The sequence below is a fragment of the Haliotis asinina genome, chromosome 8, assembly GCF_037392515.1.
Source record: "Haliotis asinina isolate JCU_RB_2024 chromosome 8, JCU_Hal_asi_v2, whole genome shotgun sequence".
In the NCBI taxonomy this organism is placed as follows: Eukaryota; Metazoa; Mollusca; class Gastropoda; order Lepetellida; family Haliotidae; genus Haliotis; species Haliotis asinina.
The window spans coordinates 21748926-21772449 of NC_090287.1; the positions used below are offsets into that span (position 1 = coordinate 21748926).

General features: G+C 40.6%; 1 protein-coding gene across 1 annotated transcript; it reads right to left on the reverse strand.

Annotated features, from left to right (window-relative positions):
* Positions 1–496: 496 nt before the first annotated feature.
* On the reverse strand, positions 497–20366 carry LOC137294845 (sushi, von Willebrand factor type A, EGF and pentraxin domain-containing protein 1-like). Its single transcript, XM_067825973.1, has 26 exons — positions 20289–20366; positions 19520–19727; positions 18892–19017; positions 18519–18648; positions 17968–18089; positions 17511–17708; positions 17001–17183; positions 15621–15872; positions 14626–14823; positions 14096–14290; positions 13342–13517; positions 12066–12366; positions 11428–11589; positions 10696–10857; positions 10298–10505; positions 10044–10210; positions 9516–9683; positions 8163–8393; positions 7198–7368; positions 6654–6857; positions 6085–6345; positions 5132–5314; positions 4155–4310; positions 3466–3483; positions 2868–2958; positions 497–1851 (listed from the first exon to the last, which is right to left on the reverse strand). Exons 1-26 carry the CDS (start codon positions 20364–20366, stop codon positions 1716–1718), a joined length of 4485 nt encoding a protein of 1494 aa, XP_067682074.1. The 3' UTR covers positions 497–1715.
* Positions 20367–23524: the final 3158 nt, after the last annotated feature.

A 23524-nucleotide genomic window follows, 5' to 3' on the forward strand; every position in this document is an offset into this window, starting at 1 on the left:
CAGATGATGTTTACACAAGCTTAGCCTTGACAACTGAAGCCAGACTTGGGTAACCAGTATCCATGCATAGTCAAGCTGCTGAGAGTCTATGCTACTGTCATTCTTTCTACATCAGATGTGGAAAGAGTTTTGTCAAACAGTCTACGGAAAGAGACAAGTTGTGATGAACTGCAATATGCTCTTTGTGATTAGTATTAACACACATTAAACAGCTGACATGGACAAAATTCCTGTCCAGGAAGAACAGAAGAATATGAGAGTGAACCCTTTCAGTGTTTTCTTAACCAGATATCTGGACAAAGGATACAGATACTGATATCAACCCGTGGTTATTTTAGTTGTTATATCATGTTGAAATAATCGAAATAAGAAGAATTAAAGTAAGAGTGGATGCCCTTTATGAAATTCAGTCTCCTCTTGCTTTCTGTATCGTCTTTGAACGCAATGTCGGGGTTCAGGATAACATATATAGGTACTGGATTTATACTATTTAGAATTCAAGAAAGAGACAAACGTTTTTATTTCAATATGAAAATACTTAACCTTTTACTAGATTTACACAGAAAATGAACATTACCAAAAAATAAGACATAGCTTATATGAATAGTGATCAAGAAAAGTTTCACTGTCTGTACCATTAGAACATCAAAAAGCAAGATAATCCATTGTACAATAGGTTTTGTTTGGTTGTTTTTTAACGGGTCAGGCCCGTGAACATCCGGGGTAGAATAGGTTTTCAGCAACCCATGCTTGCCATAAAAGGCGACTATGCTTGTAGTAAGAGGAGGATAAGTGGATCTGGTGTCAGGCTCGCTGACTTGGTTTACACATGTCATTGGTTCCCAGTGATTGATGCTCATGCCGTTGATAACTAGATTGTCTGCTGCAGACTCGACTATTTCCAGACTGCCGCCATATAGTTGGAATATTGTTGCGTAAAATTAATCTCACGGGGCACATGGCTGCTATCTGTATATTTGGACCTGACAGCCCAGGGATCAAAACCATGATCTGCGCAACGGGGATACGATGACATGTGTCAAACAAGTCAGCGAGACGTTAGTCACCTCTTACGACAAACGTGGGTTGTTAAAGAGCAGTCGTCACTTTTACTATATCTAATTATAGAATATATACTTGACATCTGACATGAGACCAAGGGACATGTTACAGACCATCGGATTGTGTGTGAGTGAATGTGTGAAAAAATATGTCAGTTAATATTTGTGTTAAGCATTCTTCTTGAATGCATCCTTTACATACCCATGGAAACCCAATATTTCATATGCTGTGTAATTCACATTACTCTGAGCATGAGCTGTCCCATATGTGACAAGAAAGGATGAAATATAGTATGTAACCCCAAAATGATTTCAGAAACTTTGATGTGATTTTTATAATGGCTTTGACACTACAAAACGTAGTTCATATTAACAAAAACACATTAACCCAAACTGCTCTCTCATAGTTAGTCGATATGTTTTAGTACAGGCAGTTGTATTGGAAACTTCGACCATGACAGTTACGATAAGTACGTCAACAAAGAATACAATATAGTTTTACTTCAGAAATATTCTAGTTGAAATAACAACTCAGAAAAGGTCTTCACATGTTGTACCTTGAGGTAATCAAACCTTAATGATGAGAGAACACCTAGGCCACTATGCTATTCCTTTATCTACTGACGTCACAACTTGTGGATCAATGTGCCGTCTTTACATCTCTCCGTCGTGTAGGGACAGTGCGGTTTTGGGTCTGAAGTGTGTGTTACTTGGCAAGACATACTGTTGTTGTCGATTTACCGTTTCCAGCTCTTTCTTCATAAGGTGCACCTTTCTGTAACGTTTCCACCTGAAACATAAAGGGTGTGGCTCCCAACACGTTCCTTAAAGTCTAACTGTCGCATTTATGCTACAGGGCCCCGACCCACAAAACGTTCGTATCGCTACGACATTCGTAGGCCTATGGTAAACTACAGAGTTACGACAGGTCGAAACGTTACGAACGCTTTGTGGATCTGCACCCTGGTATGTACCGATGTGTACTTACCACCACCACTGCTGCTACTACTACTACTACTATGACGACGACGACGACGATGACATGACGAAAATTTAGCAGATAATAGCTACGACATAAGTTTGAAAAGCGTGACTCACAATTTTACGATTTTCATCTCGTTATGTTTTAGTATGCAAATTATTGAAATTGTGCCAACAAGTTTGACGCACAGTTTAACTTAATATAACTTAAATACACTCTAAATATTAGCGTTAGGATCTCATGATAGGCTAAATATGTTAGCCCCGTGGGCAAATATATATAGTTATTTGTTCAAAACGCATGTCTCTGGGATTACAAATGAATCAGAACATGCGTACAAGTATCGTGACATAACTGATATTAATGCAATGCAGATGTTTAACGTTATTAAAATGCCAAACATATGAGCAAAATAGTTTCGTCCGTTAGACAATACATACAGCTCAAGCAGCAAGTCTCGCTATATTGTACTGTATTCACTGCTAATCTACCGGGTGCCTACGTTCTGTCTGGTGGACAAAACAATTTGAGTAGGGAGCAATCTCATGCATAACGCTTCTTTCAACGTGGAGGCTGGATAGAAGCACTGGTAAATCTCAGGAGCGAGCAAAGCTTGTTGAGTAGCAGACGCAACCCATACCGTTGGTGTGCCACCTTTGTTTTGACCCAAGACAAAGTCCAACAATTCTGGTTAGAAGAACCAATCAACACGCTGGCATATCCATTTCAATGTCAGCAGATGTTCTTCAGACATTGTCGACGGAAGTCGAGATGATACTGTGTGAAAAACCTCACTTGACTAAAGCAGAACATTTATGTCTCACCATTTCTTATATAGAACGGCAATGACGATGGCTGTGAGAAGGCAGCATGCAGACACAGAGCAGGCAATGACAGCTACAGGGGCGTTCCAGTCTGTAACCACATATAAGGAAGCCGCTAGATGAAACATTGTGCATGTACATGTGTGCGGCAGTTCATGGTAAGTGCATATTGGCAATACTGTTGAATTAGAAAAAAGTGAGTGAGTGAGTGAGTTTAGTTCTACGCCACACTCAGCAATATTCCAGCTATATGGTGGCGGTCTGTAAATAATCGAAACAGCATGAGTATCGATCAGTGCAATTGGGAACTGATGACATGTGTCAACCAAGTCAGCGAACCTGACCACCCGATCCCGTTAGTCGCCTCTTACGACAAGCATAGTCGCCTTTCATGGCAAGCATGGGTTGCCGCAGGCCTATTCTATCCCGGGACCTTCACGGGTAAGAAAAATTTGAATTTCACAACCACGATAAAACTTAAAAGCTATTCATTATAAGCTGTGTATGTTTGTTATAAATATTTTCAAAGAGTGAGGGAGTACATGTTTTATTGGATAGTCTAAGGTTAGAAAGGGAAACAGTATTTATTGATACATACCTGAGCCTTTCACATCAACTGAAATACACAATATAATATTTACGATCATTAATACAATCCATTATGTTGGTAAAATGATCTGCGACAACTATTTCGTTTACCTACAAAAGAGATTGTACGAAATGTGTTGGTGGAAAGTCTATTCGGAAATCCAGATAGATCGTCGATCTACTACAGTGCGTTTGAGTCAGAAACCGACCGATGAATTGCAAATTTTATCATTGCACAAAATTGCCACATAAATAGCAGACATGTTTATCATTTACCCAACAGCTTTCCTATATTTGAACATTTTCAGTACTCAAAAGTTGTTTAAAAAATCATCATCATTGAAAACTTAAAGGGCAGATATAGTTAACTGCGAGTTATAACTTTATTCTGAATTATTAAGTTCATTAAATTATATGAAACATATACAATTTCTGTATAAGTGTTGAACTACAAAATGTTATATTATTTTTACTGTAATAGTAAATATGCACGTTCCTGTGATTAGGTATTCTAATTTGGAAGAATTTGTCCCCTAATCGCCCTTCACTTCGCGTGAATAAATACCATTTAATCGAATCAAATCAAGGATTGAGCTCATACTCTCATATTTTCGGTAAACCTATAAAGGACACAAAATGTCATACAACAAGACGACTTGACTATGAGCATTATATAATAGTATAGGATGGGTTATGTACCGTTGCACTCGTTGATGTCAACAGCACCACGCCCAAGAGTTGTCTTCCCGGAAGTACAGGCCTTACAATATGCCTGTCCGGCTTCGTTCTGGTATCGTCCCTTGTCACACGTTTCACAGAGTCCGTTCAGCAGGTAGGTGCCGGGTCCACAGGGAACTATTGACACGTACATCAAACATCAAACATGTGACAAGATATACATAGTATTACTAACGCATTGGTGTCTACGAAATGAACGCAGTCTTACGCACTTGTCAGCGGTGTTCCAGCTATTGTCCTGATGGCTGATAATGTGTGCCGGAAATATGAGACCAACAGGACCTAGTCTGTTCCAAATTTAGATCTATGCATGAAGATTCAGAATGAGAACATAACATCACCAAAACCTCATGACAAGAGGTGTAACACAAACTTTTTCACAGGCCGTCACACGACATTTGACACAACATCCAAGGCTTTTGTGAAGTTCTTATAACGCTTTACATTTCCAAATTTAACACATCAATCACAAACCATTCACTATTTTGACTTGAACCATATACACACGCGGTGAAGATGGGCTTGCCCTGTTTGGAATACATGGAGCGCTCCCCGTTTGAGAGTCATTGATGGATGGCAAATGCCAGCCGCCAATGAATTATCGGCTTTCTTCCGAAAGACATGGATTTTAGTGAGTAAGTTTAGTTTTACACCGAACTCAGCAATATTCCAACTATATGGTGGCGGTCTGTAAATAACCGAGCGTCTGGATCAGACAACCAAGTGATTAACAGCATGACCATCAATCTGCGCACCTGGGAACCGATGACATGTGTCAACCAACTCAATGAGTCTCACCTCTTACAACAAGCATGGCTTACTGAAGGTCGGTTATAAAGTGGAATAAGGGTTCTGATTTTAGCAGGTTATTTCTTATGACTATGTGGAGAGTTTTATCACTGCATATAAAATACCTACAATCGTAGGCATCTACCTACTGCAGAAGGCATCAACCCTGGTGAGAGTATCAGGACACGTGACATCTCCTGAGATCGAGGTTGAGAGCTGGTTCAGGTAGAAGTTGCTGCCTCCGATATTCACAGTGAAGACTCCGCTGAGGCTGGAGGTGTTCATGTGTATCACTGCACTTTCCACATCTTTCAGGCTGACTATCAGACCAACTAAATAGACAAGGCACACAATTTTCAACCCATTCTATACATGCGGAGATGTGGATAGGATAAGAATTTTGTCAGTACATCTGTCTGGGTGGTTTTGTATTCGTACATGCAAACTTAATTTGGACATTTTGATATATTGTTCTGAAACCATTTTTCAGCGGTTTAATTGATGAGAAATACAAACTCAGACCCGAAAACTGTTTGTATGGAGTGATTTTTGAAAGGATGAAGCGGCTAATTCCTGAAAACGTGCACTACAGCCATTAGTTCTGTGTGTCTGGCTATCTAATTCTTCTTCACTTTATGGGACAATACCGTTTGAAGAAATTATGATAACGAATTAGATTTAACTCGATTTAAGTCACGAATTTTAGAAACACAAAATGATTTTCACAGAGTAGTTAATGAAACTAATATTCCCGTTTTCAATGCAGGCATTCACATTTACCTGATATCTTTTTTTTCAAAGGTTAATGATACAGCTAAAACAGGAATCATCCATATTCACGAGGCAAGGAAGTTAACTGACTAGACCAAAATCTACATGATGAGAGTCGTCAGGTTATTTATTAACGGGATGCCGAATTTGTTTCGAGAGTTTGATTGGTAGAGTTTGATTAGTCTAGTCAATACCTAGTTCCATTATTCAAGTCTAGTTCAGCATGCTTGGAAACTGCACTAGTACATTCAGTTAACTCCCTTGCCCTGTACAGATGGCTTCCTATCTAAATGACAAGCCATGTGACCCTGTATCTGTTATCCGAACATACCAGTTGCAGGGCTGTTTCCGAACGTCACTGTAAACCCGGCGGGGGACGCTGAACGCTTCTCTCGTTGTCCCCCATGACAGTTGTCAATAACAACACTGGTCACCTGGCAACGTTTGTCTATCATACAGGGGATGGAGAATATTTCAGCCTGGACAACCATTCTAACTTTCTCTCTTGCCTCGTCCACATTGGCGGCGTCACAAATCAGGTCTGTATACTCCGCTGTGTAGTGAACGTCTAGTGCATCTGGTGGGTGGATTTCTACAAACGTGGAAGGTGTACAGTTTAAGATTCAGTTCTATAGATGGAGACCAGTTATACATAATCTTTATACATGAACGTCTTCTTCTTGATGGACCTATGCGCATACATATCCTCATACCAGTTTGAGTGTTTCAAGGCTTGGGGTCCGTATGAGTAGCATCGAAAGTCAAATACAGAAAGAACATATTTAAAAGGTATTATTTGTTTTCAGATTCTGAACTTTACATATTGACTAGGAGAACATACACTAATGTGTATCGACAGCATTGGCACACTTTGTATCGAATGATTAATTAATGTCTTGCCCATGCAGTTTGGTAGTCTGTGGTAGGGGTTGTCTTCAGTTTTGAAGTTCCACACATATCCGGTTTCATCACCGCACTCGTAAATGTCCAGCGGGGGGATGTCGAAGCTGTAGCCTTCGTCGCAACTCACGTTGCAGACCATCATCTTCCCTTTCATGTCGCAGTCGAAAGTGCCATTCATCGGCGGAAGGACATCGGAGCAAACTGACGATAACGTAATCAGTTTCATAAACATTTTACATTATATGACATTCTTCTCGCGAAAAGAATATATCATTGGCATGCCTCCTGCTTGAAGACGAACCAAGTTCATGTAAATTTTTATATTCATTAAATATTTGTTCCCGCTGTCTAAAATATATAATACCATTACGTAATTACGTGATTGGAAAGGTTTGTTTCGTTCGTTGTTTAGCGCCAAAGTCAGAAACATCCCAGCTATATGATGACGGTCTGTCTGGACCAGACAATCCAGTGATCGACATCATAACCATCAATGATTACATCATTTTAGCATCTAACGTAGTGGTGATGTTGCGTCTACCTGGACACGCCTGTGTGTTACAGTCTCCCACATCGACGTCGCTCTCGTCGCAGTCCCTACCCCCATTCTGAGGTTGTGGGTTGTCACAGCGCCGTGTACGATTTCTCACCCCTCCATCACATTCTTCACTGCATCTGCTCCAGTTGCCCCAGGTACCCCAAACCCCGTGCACTGCAGAACAAATCAAACATGTCCACATGGAGGTGTTGCCCTTTTGTGTACAACAGCATGGAGATGTATCGGTACACGTACAATGGTACATGTACATGGACCGTCGATGGGGTATCATACTTAAAGATGCTTAAAGATCTCATATACTCTAGGAGGTAGAAATACATAAATCATTTATTGGCATCGTTATAAATGAAACTACTCATTTCGACATTTAATTACCTTAAATCGAGCTCTCTGACAACAGTGCCCAATTCTTTCTCGCGGACGAAATTTCAATCAACCAGCGGGGCGCGTCTGCATGACGTCGTGATAAATGAAAGCTTTATTTTTTCACAGTCCCCTGTAATTTAATCTTGCCACCTGCTTTGCCTAGTTTACAAGTTACAACTTGTCTTAATGCTACCGCTGGGACAGGACATGTCAACATGTTTTGCAAACACCTGACGTCATTATTGGTCATTGACAGTAAAGACAATGTATTCTTATAGTGCTAATATCCAGTCTTCAGAAGACTGCTCAAAAGTTCTGCTGAACTCCATATGTCCTGCACGTCTATACTGATTAAAGAGAGACGGGTAATTTGGTCCATAAACCTTGGCCGACAAACTGAAAGACTTACTGTCACCAAATGTCTTGATCCTACTGACCACCATCTTGTACATGTGATGGTGTGCCCTCAGATGACGTTCTATATTTAATGTGTTCATGAGGAAATGCAACTGTTACGGTTTTCAGATATTTCCATACAGGCTGGTATAAAACAGGGATCTATATTTTGTGATAATTCTTACCAAGGAGATCGTCACAGTATTGGCCAGTATATTCCGACGTACACAAACACGTGTAGCTCTCGACACCGTCTACGCATGTGCCGTTGTTTGCGCAAATATTATCGCCACAATCGTCGATGTTGATGTCACAGTTCTCTCCGGTGAAGCCACCGCTACACGTGCACCTATACCCTCCAAGTTTGTCCGTGCAGTCGCCATGGAAACAGGGATCAGAGATGCAGGCGTCAGTGTCTGAAGAGGATACCTTTGCAATCACCATTTGAACTAGGCCGTGTGGGCTCATTTACATGTAAGCGTTTGGTTTCACTTAGTACTTAGAGGTCACATGCAACCAAAACATCAAACATAATTCAAACACGGTTATCACTTATTCAAGATATATAAAATACATTGCTGATTAATAAAAAAACAAATAAACTAATTTATAAGCGTATAGGCGCAAATCAAAAGTACAATATTTTGTATTTGGGTTTACCTCCCTTCAAACGAAGCAGCCGCGATATCGATCCCAGTCAGAGCCGGTGGGTGTGCACTCAAGTGTCACAAAGTCTTTTCATTGGTCACTGGTTCATTTGCCGTCTCTTTAATTGTTTATGGCTTATAACCCCGATAGCTGTTAATCTCAAACTGTATGGGTTCAGTGATTGAAGTTGTTCATTGCATATTATCACTGACAGACAGGCAGGCAGACGGATAGGTAGGTTTCAATAAACCAGACATTGATTTTTCACTGTGACAGAGTCTGCTTATCACAATGAACATGTTTTGTGTTCTTTTATGCAACCAGTAGATTATTTACTAGTTTGTTTTCACAACCAAGATTAGACTCTGCGCACGGCCGGGTGGGCACACTGTTTCAGGCTTCGCGAACCTATTAACTGCGCATGCGTTATGAGCGCAGTGCATCATAGCTGTTGAAACCACTTTTTGCCTCCAGTGCTGGGGGAAATTAGTGAATCGTTTGAACTCTGATTTCGCGGGCTTTTTTCATCTCTTTTTTTCCTCAACTTTATAGGTTGAATTGGCATTTTTGGTGATTTCTTTCGATGAGTGCATACCGAATGGTATCACAATCTGCAAAGTTGTGTTTCACGTCGCATGTGACCTCTAAATTAGAGGAAACCATGAATCGCTTCACAAAACCTGCTGGATCTCATGTGACACGTGAACGAAATACTCACCACAAAAACCCTTTTTCAAGTTACCACTACAGCCTTTCCAGAACACCTTCATATGGGCATACCCATGACCCTAAAATATCAGAATAATCTGATTCATCGGTTTCGGATTAAGAATTAAGTGTTCTGAAAAGTTTTTTAAATGTAAGTCTTTCCTTCCGAATAAAACGCTTACCATCACACTCGCTAGGTATCTGTAAGAAACTGTTAACTAAATCAGCTTTGGCAAAGGTCTGCCACGAAAACAAGTCTCCGTGATCTTCACTGAAACATCTTCGAGACACAGGGACGTGAATTCCGGACCATATGTTCACCTGTGATATGATTCCGGCGAACCCTTCCCCTGCAAATGAACGTACATTCCCAAATTATTTTTACAGCTAAAATTTCCAACATTTTACCGAGCAATGCTATGACTCCGTGTGTACTGGAACTGTGACTCACTACAACAAGTTCCAAAGGTTTCAAACAAATGTTAAATTCTATGATAATATTTTATATAATAGTTTAGTTTTACCAATGTTTCAGCCATATTACGGCGGGGAACACCAGAAATGAGCTTCGTGCAATGTACCCATGCGTCGAATCCAAACCCGGGTCTGCGATCTGACAGGTAACCATCGGGCTACCCCACGCATTATACCATAGGTAACCCCAACGTCCTGAATACATCATATCATTATGCTCAATTGTTCGTGCATACCTCCAGCCGTAACTACCAGAGATCCGTTGATTGCCACCATGCCTGTATGCCCAATCGTCTCACCAGATACACCGTCCGTGTACGTTTCAACATCGCCTTGTGTGATGGTGACAATGTGCTGGTGCCACTTCGTATCATTCAGGAAGACAGCGGAATTAACAGCAACACTTAAACATGCAAATTAATTGAAGTTGAATGTACAAAAATGGTAAAAATTCATTTTGTATTTCGTAATCAACAGGCCAGTTATGTACCTTTGAATCCTTGTTCTGAGGCGGTTGCTCTCCATGTGAACTGACATCAGTTCCTTGCCATCTGAGGTGACTGTGATGACATAGCCTTCATCACTCTGTGTCTTCAACCACAGTACCAGTGTGACATTAGGCAGGTCTAGTTGACCTCTAGCAGCTGTCACTGCAGTAGCAGTTGTGTTGTCGCTCGGAATAAACTCAACATCAAACTCTGAACAAAAAAAACACAGTTATACGGATGTGTCATTTCATCGATGAACCACCATCATTTCAAATGTTTCACAACTCATAAATGTCATGTTCATCTATAAAAAAACTCCAAATGAGCCACGACAACGTGTGAAGAATTGATGACATGAACTCGCAGCTGTATAACATTGTTAATACTAAATTTGTTTTACCTTGGCATTTGTCAATTGACTTTACTTCTTGAATTAGTGTAGTCTTTCCCCCTGGACACTCCAGACAGGACCTGCTTCCCCAACGGTCCTGGTAGTGGCCGATATCACATGGACTGCACGGCACCACTCCGGTCGCTGAGAACATGCCTGGCTTACACATTGCTGGCAACATGGAAAAGAATTGTAAAGATCAGCATTTTAGTGGATAGCTACTTGGAAGGGAACTGAAACTCGGTTGGTCAATAGCTGGCATCATGGAAGAAAATCATAAAGACTACTGGACAATGGTTTCAACATAGAAGAGAAGTTTAAACGCTGCTGGACAACGGTTTCAACATAGAAGAAAACTGTAAACTTTACTGGACACGGTTTCAATATAGAAGAGAAATTGTAAACTCTACTGGACAATTGTTCCAACAGAAGCGAACTGTAAACACTACCGGGTAATGGTTTCGACATAAAAGAGAATTGTAAACACTACTGGACAACGGTTTCAACATAGAAGAGAACTGTAAACGTAACTGGACAACGGTTTCAACATAGAAGCGAATTGTAAAGTCTGCTGGACAATGATTTCAACATAGAAGAGAACTGTAAGCATCTGCCGGTCAATCGCTGGCAAATATCTGTCACTGGCTGCTGGCAAATTCGAACAATGTCTCGAAGATCACCGCGTGTGAGTACGTGTGTTAGCTCATTGTTATGGTGAATCTAACGTAAGAACATCATTACCTTCACACTGGGCTCTAGACGACGCTCCTGTATCAACTGTGGTAGTGTGGGTTGGGCAAGGAGTGCAAGTGGTCTGTCCAGAACTGTCTGTATATTGACCAACTGGACATTCCGTACATTCACCCGTATAAGCGTTGTAGAAACTGCCTCGAACACATCCCACTGGAGACAAGCAAATACATACAAACATAACTTTGCTTGCGCGCAAAGAACTGACACCATATTTCACAGTCTGGTTAGATTCACTTGACGCAATGTATATTCTTTAGTCACATGTAAATGCTAGTAACCGAGGGTCTGATTCCACTTACCCGTCAAATAATACCTTCACAAAGACTGCTGTAGTGCTTATGGAACCGTACCCATGCCTTTATTAAACTTAATAATGGTTAGATGTTTAAATGGACATACCATCACGTACAGTGGAATGTACTCCCATTTGCATAATATGGGAGTACATTAATTTTACAAACTTGAATAGCTTTTGTTATGTTGAACTTTTAATCTGGTGTTTAAGAAAGGCGCCACTGAACATATTGGTCATAATGGGGTCCATAGTAGCATGACATGGGGAGTTGCAAAGTTCTGTATTTGTGTGTCATTTATATACGTAAGGACATGGTTTATCGAACACTAACCGCAGCCATATGTTCTGTATGTTGGGAATGTACCCAGAGGACAATGTAGGCTGAGCTGACCACTCCGGACTCCAACTTTATGAACTGATGTAATGGAGGCGGGTATGAATGTCGAGGTGTTGCTGTGTATATCGGCTTCAATAACCTGCAGTAGACGCTGCATGTTTACGTTGATGCCTTCGAACTGATCCTCTGCCGAACGTGATGGGTCGAGTATCGATATGAGGCTTGTCTTTAAACGGTATTCCATTCCATGAGTAGAGTTGACGCTGCGCTTTACTGTTATAGGACCACATGAAACCTGGTGAGTGGGAATCAGTTTATAGTACTGCTTAAAGGAAAATCAAATTTCAAAGCCATTTCAAGGCATATTTTGACGACTGACTATTTTTTTGGTAATTGTTTATGGTCTGCTTAAAAATAAACTGGGAACTATGTTGGTATCTTGCAATAGCGGAGAGTTTTGGCAGTATCTACGGGCACTTCGAATTCAAAATATCACTTTTCATAATACATCATAAAATATAACATCACTTATAAATGGTTTAACGATATGCCATGATTACTCTAATGACAGTCATTGGCTAGCTAATGCTGGAAAACAACAAATTTATAATTTTATATACAAGGTGTTGATACTTATATAACCACAAAAACAAACTGCAGACACAATCCGTCTCCACCCACATTCTACTACACAAATAACATGAATGTTTGAAACGGAGCTAAAGCCATCAAAGCAACAGGACAGACTGGTGGTATCGGAGTTATTTAGAGAATACTGATAGGGCCGGTAAGCGGGTCACGACACTTTGCGAGATTTGACTACTTTCGGTGACAAACGACGTTTTATACTTATCGAATGGTTTCGTGGCTGTCAGATGACAGTAAGGAACGGATTTTCCTTGCAGGAATAACACATCTTTTATCAAACCATCCCCAAATTAATCACGTATTACGACTGCCAACAGCTGTGACAACCAGGCATGGTTGTACACTTGGTCCAGTCCAAGCCCTAATTGGGTGCAATTTGGAACCAGGATTGGTTCTTGAATATACGCTTGTCACCGGAACCGGAAGCAAGTTTGGCCCCGGCTAGGATATCGCATGTTGGCGAGCGTAAAGGCAGCCGTGAACTAGCTTAGTACCGCAAGTAGGCGTGACTTACAGGTTCTATTACCAAGACACTCAAAGAAATATGCGTCCTCAGTCAAATGTACGAAGAACAGAGAGACTCTATTTCTCTTCTCGAAGTATTATATTATCATGTACAAACCTGCACATCCGCTACACGACACTCAGATTTATCACACGCTTCTCTGTAGGGGCCCGCTTTCAAAGCAGATACGAAATTGTTTCTGATCGCATCCATTGTAGCTGGGTTGGGACATTCTCCGTCAAAGTAGGAATACACGTTCATCATCATTTCCGTCGATCCAGCTCGTACGACCTCTTGCAAAAAGAATATAGCATTTGGAAAATACTGAATAGTATTTGGAATAAGTAATATTTTCTTCAGAAAATGCTTCCAAGAAATAATGTAGTCCCATGTTTTACTTTTGAGGCCGTGAGAGGTATATTCAGTCCGTATGTTATTGGTGAATTGGTTTAAGACAATTGCAGTTACATTGATATCACAGACTTTCAGCCTGTTGTTTGTGGGGAGTGATGCATGTCTTTGATGTTTTCAGTTTTGGTGAAACCCACAAGTAATGACATGATGCTGACAAATTATATACCATAGTCAGGGCAACTCTGGATTCAAGCATCACAATCACCACAACTGTGCAGAAGAAACTGGATCCTGCATTCTAATCATTTTAAGTGGATTGCGGTATCTAATGAACATATTATTCATCTTTTATCAAGAAAAACATTGGAGAATTAAGTGATAGGCGAGCGTGGCTTTACGGACACCAGAACTGAACGTCACACATTATACCCTTTCCGGGATTCGAACCCAGACCGTGTGATTAGCGAACCACCTGGCTACCCCACCGCCCTAGCATGATTAAGAAACAATTTTATACTTGCACAGTCAGGAATGCTGCCGTCAAAGTTCCACGTGCCAGATCGCCCACAGACAAAAAGTTTCTTGTAGGGAAATCTTGGTGAGATATCCGTCCCGTTCATACACTGCATCTGGCAGTAGTTTCCACCCTCCCACAGGTCACATGCCAGGGCACCGTTACCGGGTGGAGTCAGGAGGGGACAGGTTCGATTTACTTCAGAAAGACACGACAGACAGTCACTGATGTATCTCAGTTTACATACTAACAACTATGTTACATTTTGCATAATGATACCACATGTTTTCATCACTGCCAGAAACTGAGGCACAGTTACTTCATATTGAAAATATACTCATACTGGTCTCACTTAAATCTGCATTTCATATCATTGGTAATTTGAGGTAATTACTTTTGATCGCCAAAAAAGACAAAAAAGAACAAAAACCAAAACACACACACACACAAATACAAAAATAAAACACCCCCCCCCCCCAAAAAAAAACAAACAAAACAAACAAACAAACAAACAAGAAAAAACACCTACTCACAGTGGCAAATTGGTTGACTGTGTGTCCATGTAACATACTTTGCGCGGCTCTCCGGTTTCTCGCACCTCGTGTGATCTGGACCCCCAAGTAGACTGTACCCAGCCTGACAGGTAAAGTTACACCGTGCCCCATATCCGTGTCCACTTGGACAGTCCACTCGCATGTAAGGATGAGCGTGTATTGCCGGGCACTTCAGCTCTGAACAGTTTGATCAAATAATCAAAATACGAATTTGATCTGTTTTGTTATCGAAGTAGATACGACGTTGATATCATATTTATAAGAATATATTCAATTTGGAAAGTCTTCCCGATATCACATATTAATATATATACCGAAATACATTAGAGAAAGAAACGGTATAAAACGATTTATCTCCCTGATTGATGAAGGAAAGAACTGTCGATCAAGATAGAAACACAGGAAAAGGAGCAATCAGTTATTCATCATTTAGTGCAATCACGCATTTTGACTAGAGTCAAATTAAATTTCACACAGACTCAAGACTTTCACACAGTCAGTGTCAGTAATGGCAATGGTTATGAGAATGACATGTCGGTGTGGTTTGAAACCGGTGAGAACTGTGAATGGTTATTTGCAGCAAATGAGTGAGTGAATTTATTTTTACACCGCTTTTAGCAATATTCTAGCAAAGTCACGGCGGGGGACACCAGAAGTGGCTTCACATATTGTACCATGGGGGAATCGAACCCCTTGTCTTCGTCGTGACGAGTGAACGCTTTAACCATTAGGGTACCCCACCACCCTTGAAGCAAATGGTGGGTCACGTGATCGCATAGGGATGCACGTGCTTTTTGGTGTTGATAACGTTCATTTGTCATAGAAAGATCAAAAGAAAGATAGTTTAATTCAAAATTCGTTTTGCGTATCACATGAATCAGTCACAACGTCGTGACGCGTTTCTAATTGATCTCAATGCATTTCAGTACATATTTGTTACGGATATCGCTTGTGGAACCTATTCAGTGTCTTACCTCGGATTACGACTTTGAAGCTACACGGGTGTCCCTTGTTGCCATCAGCGTCTGTTGCCGTGTACAGAACTGAGTATACCCCTGCTGCCTCGAACGCATTGTTTGATAATTTGCTTACTGGGGTCACTGTGACCTTGCCACTGTTGTCACTTGCCGTTGGTTCCTTCCATTCAACAAAGCCGTGGCTTGACCCTTGCTCTGTGAAGAACACTTGGTAGCTGGGGCAGACTGTGAATCTGGGCGGTTCCGAGTCTGTGGGTAGACGTTATCATTCAACGTAATGAAACATTACAAAACATCATGAAACTCCTATGCAATATTATCACTAAAGACATTATGTGAGATGGCTATGTGTAACGTGACATTGACTACAGAGTGTTATTTGATATGTCGTTTGTGTGTCTGTTGTTTTACGCCGCACACAGCAATATTACAGGTATGTGAAGGCGTCTGTAAATAGCCAAGCATGGACCACCCAGTCCTGTGATCAACACCATGAACATCGATTAGCCAACTGGAATGAGATGTCAATGTGCACGACCACCCAGTCCTGTGATCAACACCATGAACATCGATCTAGCCAACTGGAATGAGATGTCAATGTGCACGACCACCCAATTCTGTGATCAACATCATGAACATCGATCTAGCCAACTGGAATACGATGTCAACGTGCATGACCACCCAGTCCTGTGATCAACACCATGAACATCGATCTAGCCAACTGGAATGAGATGTCAATGTGCACGACCACCCAATCCTGTGATCAACATCATGAACATCGATCTAGCCAACTGGAATACGATGTCAACGTGCATGACCACCCAGTCCTGTGATCAACACCATGAACATCGATCTAGCCAACTGGAATGAGATGTCAATGTGCACGACCACCCAATCCTGTGATCAACATCATGAACATCGATCTAGCCTGGCAACTGGAATACGATGTCAACGTGCATGACCACCCAGTCCTGTGATCAACACCATGAACATCGATCTAGCCAGCTGGAATACGATGTCAATGTGCATGACCACCCAGTCCTGTGATCAACACCATGAACATCGATCTAGCCAGCTGGAATACGATGTCAACGTGCATGACCACCCAATCCTGTGATCAACACCATGAACATCGATCTAGCCAACTAGAATACGATGTCAATGTGCATGACCACCCAATCCTGTTAGTTGCTACATACGACAAGTACAGGTTGCTGAAGGCCGATTTTAACCCGGCTATTCACGTATTCTGTGATTATGTGTTTGTTTCATGTTAGGGAAGGATTGTATTCCTGAAACCTTAATCACGTGGCGATTTAACTGTGTTTTCGCACATAAATATATCACTGAGTGTTAAAGGCATAAAGCTCTCTTTACCAGTGCACACTGGATTTGTTCCACGCCATGTTTTCTGAGCACTGCACACTCTCAGACGGGTCATGCCTGGCTTGACGTCATATCCGGGTAGACACTCATATGTACACTTGCTTTGGAAGAACATCTTGTCAGAGCAACTGATCTGAACATTTCCCGCGGGTTCTAAAGGTGCACATTGTACTCCTGAAAAGATAAAAAAAAGCAAATCAAAACAAAGCAAACAAACAAAAAAACAACAACAAACAAAACAAACAAAAGCAAACCAAACCAAAGCAACAAACAAAAAAACCGATGGTGCAATGCCTGTTCTACTAAATTATCATCATATTGCACGGGCTAATAATATTGTTCATTGCTGATTTCATTATTTAAATTGAAAAGGATTCCTAGTGAGCTCAGTGATTCAACTCGACGAGATCTGGACTTGCTTCACTTACGATTTCAGCAGAAAAGTAAATTTAATGTGGTTCACGGGCTGTGAGACAGACTATAGTTTCTTTTTCGTCTTACTTTCACAGGTTGGTTCCGGTGCTGACCATCTGCCGCTGTCTCCTTGTGGTTCACACGTCCGGACGCTGTTCCCGTGGATTTCATACCCGCTGTAACACCCGTAAATACACCGTGTGCCCTGAACAAAGTCGGCGCTTGGGTGGCACACGTAGTACCCGTTGGGGAAAACCTTGCTTGGACTACTGTTGCAGCGAATCACTAAGAACAATAAAATACAGTGCCTGTTATTGTTAAGCTATGCACACTATTTTACAGTATAGACGTGAGCGAAAATAATGAAGTATTGCCAGATATTGCAATCATTTAAACGCTGACTTAAGAAGTATGTCCCCAAATAGTGAGAAATATGTCTCAAAATAGTATGTCATTGATATGTGTAGAGAAAAATCATAAGAAAAGTGTCCGTAAGAAAGAAATATGTCCATAAAAGTAAGAAATGTGTCCAAAAACAACTAACCGTGTACGTGGACATAGAATGTCATTCGGTTTTCATTTCCCGATCTGTCCTTGGCAGAGTAGACAACTCGTGTTGCGCCCTCAACGAACGTGTACCCCGGACCAGGACCGTAGCGGTGAACGCTGTTCGCAACACCAGAGATAATCTATTCATATCTTATGTCAGTTAGTGTCAGTTTACCAAAGTACGATCTCTCGAACTAGAAAAGATGGGAAGGACTTCTGTGGAGTACATGGTAACCATTTACCTCCGTATGCCAGTATGAGAATAGCTACCGGTTGGGTATTACATGCTTACTCTTTTAACTGTAACCTGGTGTCTTCACCGATTTCAGTGAGTCATACACATTATTTTCACCGCTATTTGCCTTTCAAGCCGGAGAGAATTACTTCCTGCAGCCAATCAACAATGGTTATTCATTAGCGTTGATGTTGGATTACGTATAATTATTAAAACTACATAGCACATATCATTATGTTTTCCGTTCAGCATCTCCACCCAATCTGATGATTAAGCTTTCTATTTAGTTCCCCACAACAGCAAGAGCCTACCTGACAGATCCATCTTTGTTATCAAAGGCTGTGGGCTCCACCCATGTGACGCCTCGTTTGTTGGTCTGTATTGGGTCAGCCCTTACATGGATATCAGGTAACACTGAACTAAAACTTGGTTTTTCGTTATCTACAATCATGTGATAAATGACATTACATGTGCATCCCGATAGTACTACTTCTGTACAAGAAGTTCATTCACAAATGCTTCACGATAATATTTTTCACGAAATATTGCCATAGACTCAGTAAGATATATGTCGGGATGTTATAGGCAATGACGAATCAGTTCTGTTCATATTAATGGAGATTTTTCCCAAGGAACTGTGTTTGGGATAATACATCTATTTCTATTTTAGTGGGTGTATGTTACCTCTTGGTCGATGGTGGCAAAATAAGGCGCATCCAATTGCAGACCCAACTACAAGCCCAAGGAGTATGTCAAGAAAGCGTTTTCCCCTGTGCGCGTTTTCCCTCTGCAAAGACATGCTTGTCACACCTACAGAATGATAAAAGACTTTACAGAACGGTGAGGTATTTACACTGTGAAAATTCAAGTATATACTATCAGGAACTGCCAAATTGCTATATCTGTATATCATATTTACATGCACATGAAAGTATATACCAGGAACTGTTCAACCAAACAAACAGTCAAGTTTCAAACACAACAATGTATATTACCGATATCAGAAACATGTGTATTTGACCTCACAGCGGTATTTGAACGAATGCGTTCCTTTAAAACGAACAAATCTGCACGCTGATGATCATTAGGGTATTGATGTCTACTGTACATGTGTTCCTGATTAAAACTACTTTGCTAACAACATCGTACATACACACAATATATTTACTCAAATAATCGGTTTCCCTAGTTCAAATCAAACACAGTTTACGTTGCATTGTCAGTGAATTGTAAGCTATGTAACTATGTGCTGACTTCTATATATCTGTCTATTTCGGTCACGAATACGGAATCTTAAGCCGTTGATTCTTACCTCTCTGACACACTATGTCCCATTTTCCATCAATACAGGTCGCAGTTCCTGGGTCCCCGGAAGTCTGACACACTACATCACACTGGGTGGCTGGTTCTAGCAGCTGTGTCTTGTTGTGAGATAACAGGACTTTCACGTTATTTAGGTTGCAGGACTCCAAGGGAGGGTTCAAGTCTGGGTGCCACGGGCATGGCTGAAACAAAATCGGCTACCAAAACACCCCAGCTGCTTCGACAGTCGGGTATCTGACATGATCTAAAGATACTTATGTTATGCTGGAACAAACATCACGAACTGCATTCAATCATAAACCATGTGTAATAGCATTCAAGGGTGTTTCTCAAAATGAACGTTGAGGACAATGAGGAGGACGAACATTATTGTTTAAAGGTTTGCTGATGTTCTGATATCAAAGGTAGGTGATGCTCTGATATCAAAGGAAATACTTGATAACACATAATCCCTATCGACATTGCAAAACTCAAAAGTCCTCCGCTCACTCTTTCTAAGTCCTTACAGCTGTGACACATCACGACTGAATACCAGCATGTACCTATCATGTACCTATCTTAAAATGCTACCGTGACAACTGAACACGCCTGGTAATGGACCATCGAGCCAAATGCTGTGTCAATTTCCACAGTATTAAGTTTCTTAATCCTATATGCATCTACCTACGGTATGACTGTTTGTGAACATTAACTGTAGCTAAAATGTATGTATTCGGGTTAGTACATAAAATGCAGATGTTTATTTATTTTGATCTTACCTTGAAGTTTAGAATGTCTCTATGTGTGGCTCTTGAGAGCACAAATACTAGAAACAGAGGATACACTTTGTTAAACATCTCCGTTATCGGCCTCGAAACGCAACTGTGTGTCACAAGTGCTGTTGAAACTTATTGCCTATATCTTGTAGTGTTACTTGATTGGCAGTCCCAAGTCGTCAGTCATTGTGTACAGTAGCCAATAGAGGTAAAGGTTAGCAGCGTTTCAAATCATTCCGTATGGCCGTGTGTTTACCAAGCTACAATCAGGTATATAGTTCGAACTTGGCTATTCGTACAAGTAACAGTGAAACAGTAACACAGTATAGTCGTGTAAAATGAACAAATTAATAGTAGGGCTGAATAACTTCTACGCGTTATCTCTCTGTTCCTCGATTCCAAGTTTGCTTAAATAGCGTCCCTTAATGTTGATATTGTTAATTGCTAATGTACTGGTATACAGATATATACAGAGTTCATTTACAACTACCTAGATTAATTCACATTGTGCATTTACTGTCATCTAAATATCTACGGTGTGCATTTACTCCCATTTGGATAATGTAATTTTACCGGGATAATTTATTGAATTCATTTACATTTCAATTCATAGAACAATTTGGTGAAGCGACATCAAAAAGGTTTAACTGTAAATTAGAATGAAAAGAACGATACTTTCAAGAACGCTCTCTGAATTATCCCACTTTACTGCTAATATGAATTACATATATCTTGACGCGTTAAAATACGTTTTCTAAGTTACATTCCTTGTGTCTCTTCAGTTGGGTATCAGCTTTTTTTGTGTCTCTTCAGTTTGGTATCAGCTTTTATCCCCAACTTCCACGGCTATACAGGCAATGTCAACTTGTCAGTTCAGAAAATAACCACTTTCTACTTCCTAGTAGCTTTACTTGAGATTCGTGTTATTTATTTATGCTGGTCAAGCCGAACCGTTGCTTTGGCAAGTTTCCGTTATTATGCCTTGCCTTTGGGCAATTTAGGCTGTAATCTTAAGTAAATGCAATGGCACTTAGTATGGCTTATTTGTGTGGCTTGTGACAGACGAAGGGGCTGAGGGATATATTTAACTTTTAGCAATCAAAACCTTCCAGGAGAAGAAAAGTCGATAAAGTGTAAACATATCCCTTCGCAAGTACTTCCTGGTACACAGAGGGACACATTAATCGATAGATATGCAAGTCTGTGAGACATATGTAGACACGCCCTGCTATGTGCGAGATCTATCTGTCAATTCAAGAGAGAATGGAGAGAATTAATGGATTTTGTAATCCTTATTTATCAGGCGTAAGTCTCGAAAACTGTCATGGGTTCTTTTAATGCCATGAAAGAAAGAACTGGTCTAAATTAATGATTATGCTTGGTGTTATTTACTCACTTTGAATCAGATTTTTTAATCTAAAACAAATTCAATACCGGTTCGATACAATGTCTGAGTCGGATAGGACAAACAATTAAAGGTGCACTGAAATGCTGGCCACACACGAGACCTAAAGCTGTTTTCTAAATACACCGATTACATTCTGAATTGAAATATAATGAGAGAAACAAATAGAGGAACGCAGGAAAATTCAGCGTTCCTCTAACATTGCCCCGTCTTCATCACCATCTGTAAAAGCTCTGCGAGAGGAAATGTGCGAATAAATAAAACTGCCATGAAGTATTGTTCCCTTATTTGTTTCCTTCAGTATATAATCGTCCATTGTCGTCTGTACTTGAAACATTGTCTGTATGTCTGTATATGTTCAGGTTTTCATATGTTTGGAAAGCATATGAACTGTGTTGAAACGATGCAATAAATACTTGAAACGTATCAACCACGTATCAGTGTACCATAACCCGACTTCTGTAATTCAACTGGAAACTCGGGTCATGGAAACCCACTTATTTACATGTTATTACCAGTGTTATAGAGGTTTTGCTTGAATGTTACAGCCATATCATCCCGGTCCTGTATCTAGCCATGGATACATACTCCACTGTCAATATGTTATGTTAGGTTAAATGTGTTATCTTACCACAAGTGTCAAATGTGTAAGAACTGCATAACATCGGACTTTTATACATCTACAAACATAAACGATTTTTTTCACGTGGTGTTAAACCAGACATGGGTTCAAAGTCGCGGTCCAAATAATTGCAAATGACTGGAAACGTTCATCAGTATGTGCGTGCGTGCGTGCGTGCGTGCGTGCGTGTGTCCAGGGCCATGTACATGAAATGGCTAAGGTAACCCAGCCTACATATCGTTGTGTACGGCTTCTGTTAATTTTGTTATTAGATATTTTTTTGTAAGCTGAAGACCATGATTCTGGAACAGGTCCATTCGACCCGTTGGCCTGATATGAATGTTTACCATGTTGGTGCTACGTGCTTCTCTCCAGCTGCATGGATTTTACAGACGATCTTGGAATAGCAAACGGCATTATCAAACCTGTTCTCACAGTGAAAGATTATACCTTGATTAGACTGTGACTTGTTCATGAACCGCACGTTTTTCAATGCTGATAGCAACATGAAATCACTTGGGACGTTTAATGTATTTAATTATTCTCATAAGCTAGTAATCGTTTGAACCAGGACGTCCGCCTAGTACAATACCATTGGCATGCAATAGAATATATACCTTATAAGACAACAAATGTTTTGCTTAAAATAGAAGATTTAAAAAAGTCCTTTCATTATTTCCAAACACGATTCTATACACCTTCACCGGGACCTGTCTAATTTAAATATTAAAATTTCGTTTCTTTTGGGGTTTCTCTTAGACACTGTCATTTTACTGGATGCACAAATTTTAATCAGTATGATCTGATAAATCTACGCAGTTGTATATTGCAACACTACGCGCCTTCTATTCCGAGCAAACACGTCGTACAGCGTGTTCTGCCGTACAGCGTGCTCTGTCGTACAGCGTGTTCTGACGTACAGCGAGCTCTGACAAACGGAAACATTAAAATCGTGGAAATCTCAAAACAGAACTAAGCCGTATACGCGCACAAAATGCATAACACGTTTAACCATTGAGCCAGACGCATTGTGAATCATTTTACGATCTCACCAAAGATGGGCAGTCTGTGATTCCATAGTTAGGGTATGCTACCTGAACCTCGACGTAAAGTATAGAAAGACAGTGTTATTAAAGTTTAAAATTACAATTCATTTGTAAATACCATTTTCTTATGAAACAAGGAATTGGGATGCAGTTTATCCAGAGTCGT

Coding starts and splice junctions, on each gene's coding strand:
- LOC137294845 (XM_067825973.1), bottom strand. CDS start 20,366: ATGTTTAACAAAGTGTATCCTCTGTTTCTAGTATTTGTGCTCTCAAGA. Junction 19,018..19,519: donor GGACATAGTGTGTCAGAGAG/GTAAGAATCAAC, acceptor ATCATTCTGTAG/GTGTGACAAGCATGTCTTTG. Junction 12,367..13,341: donor GTCGTGTAGCGGATGTGCAG/GTTTGTACATGA, acceptor CCCACTCACCAG/GTTTCATGTGGTCCTATAAC.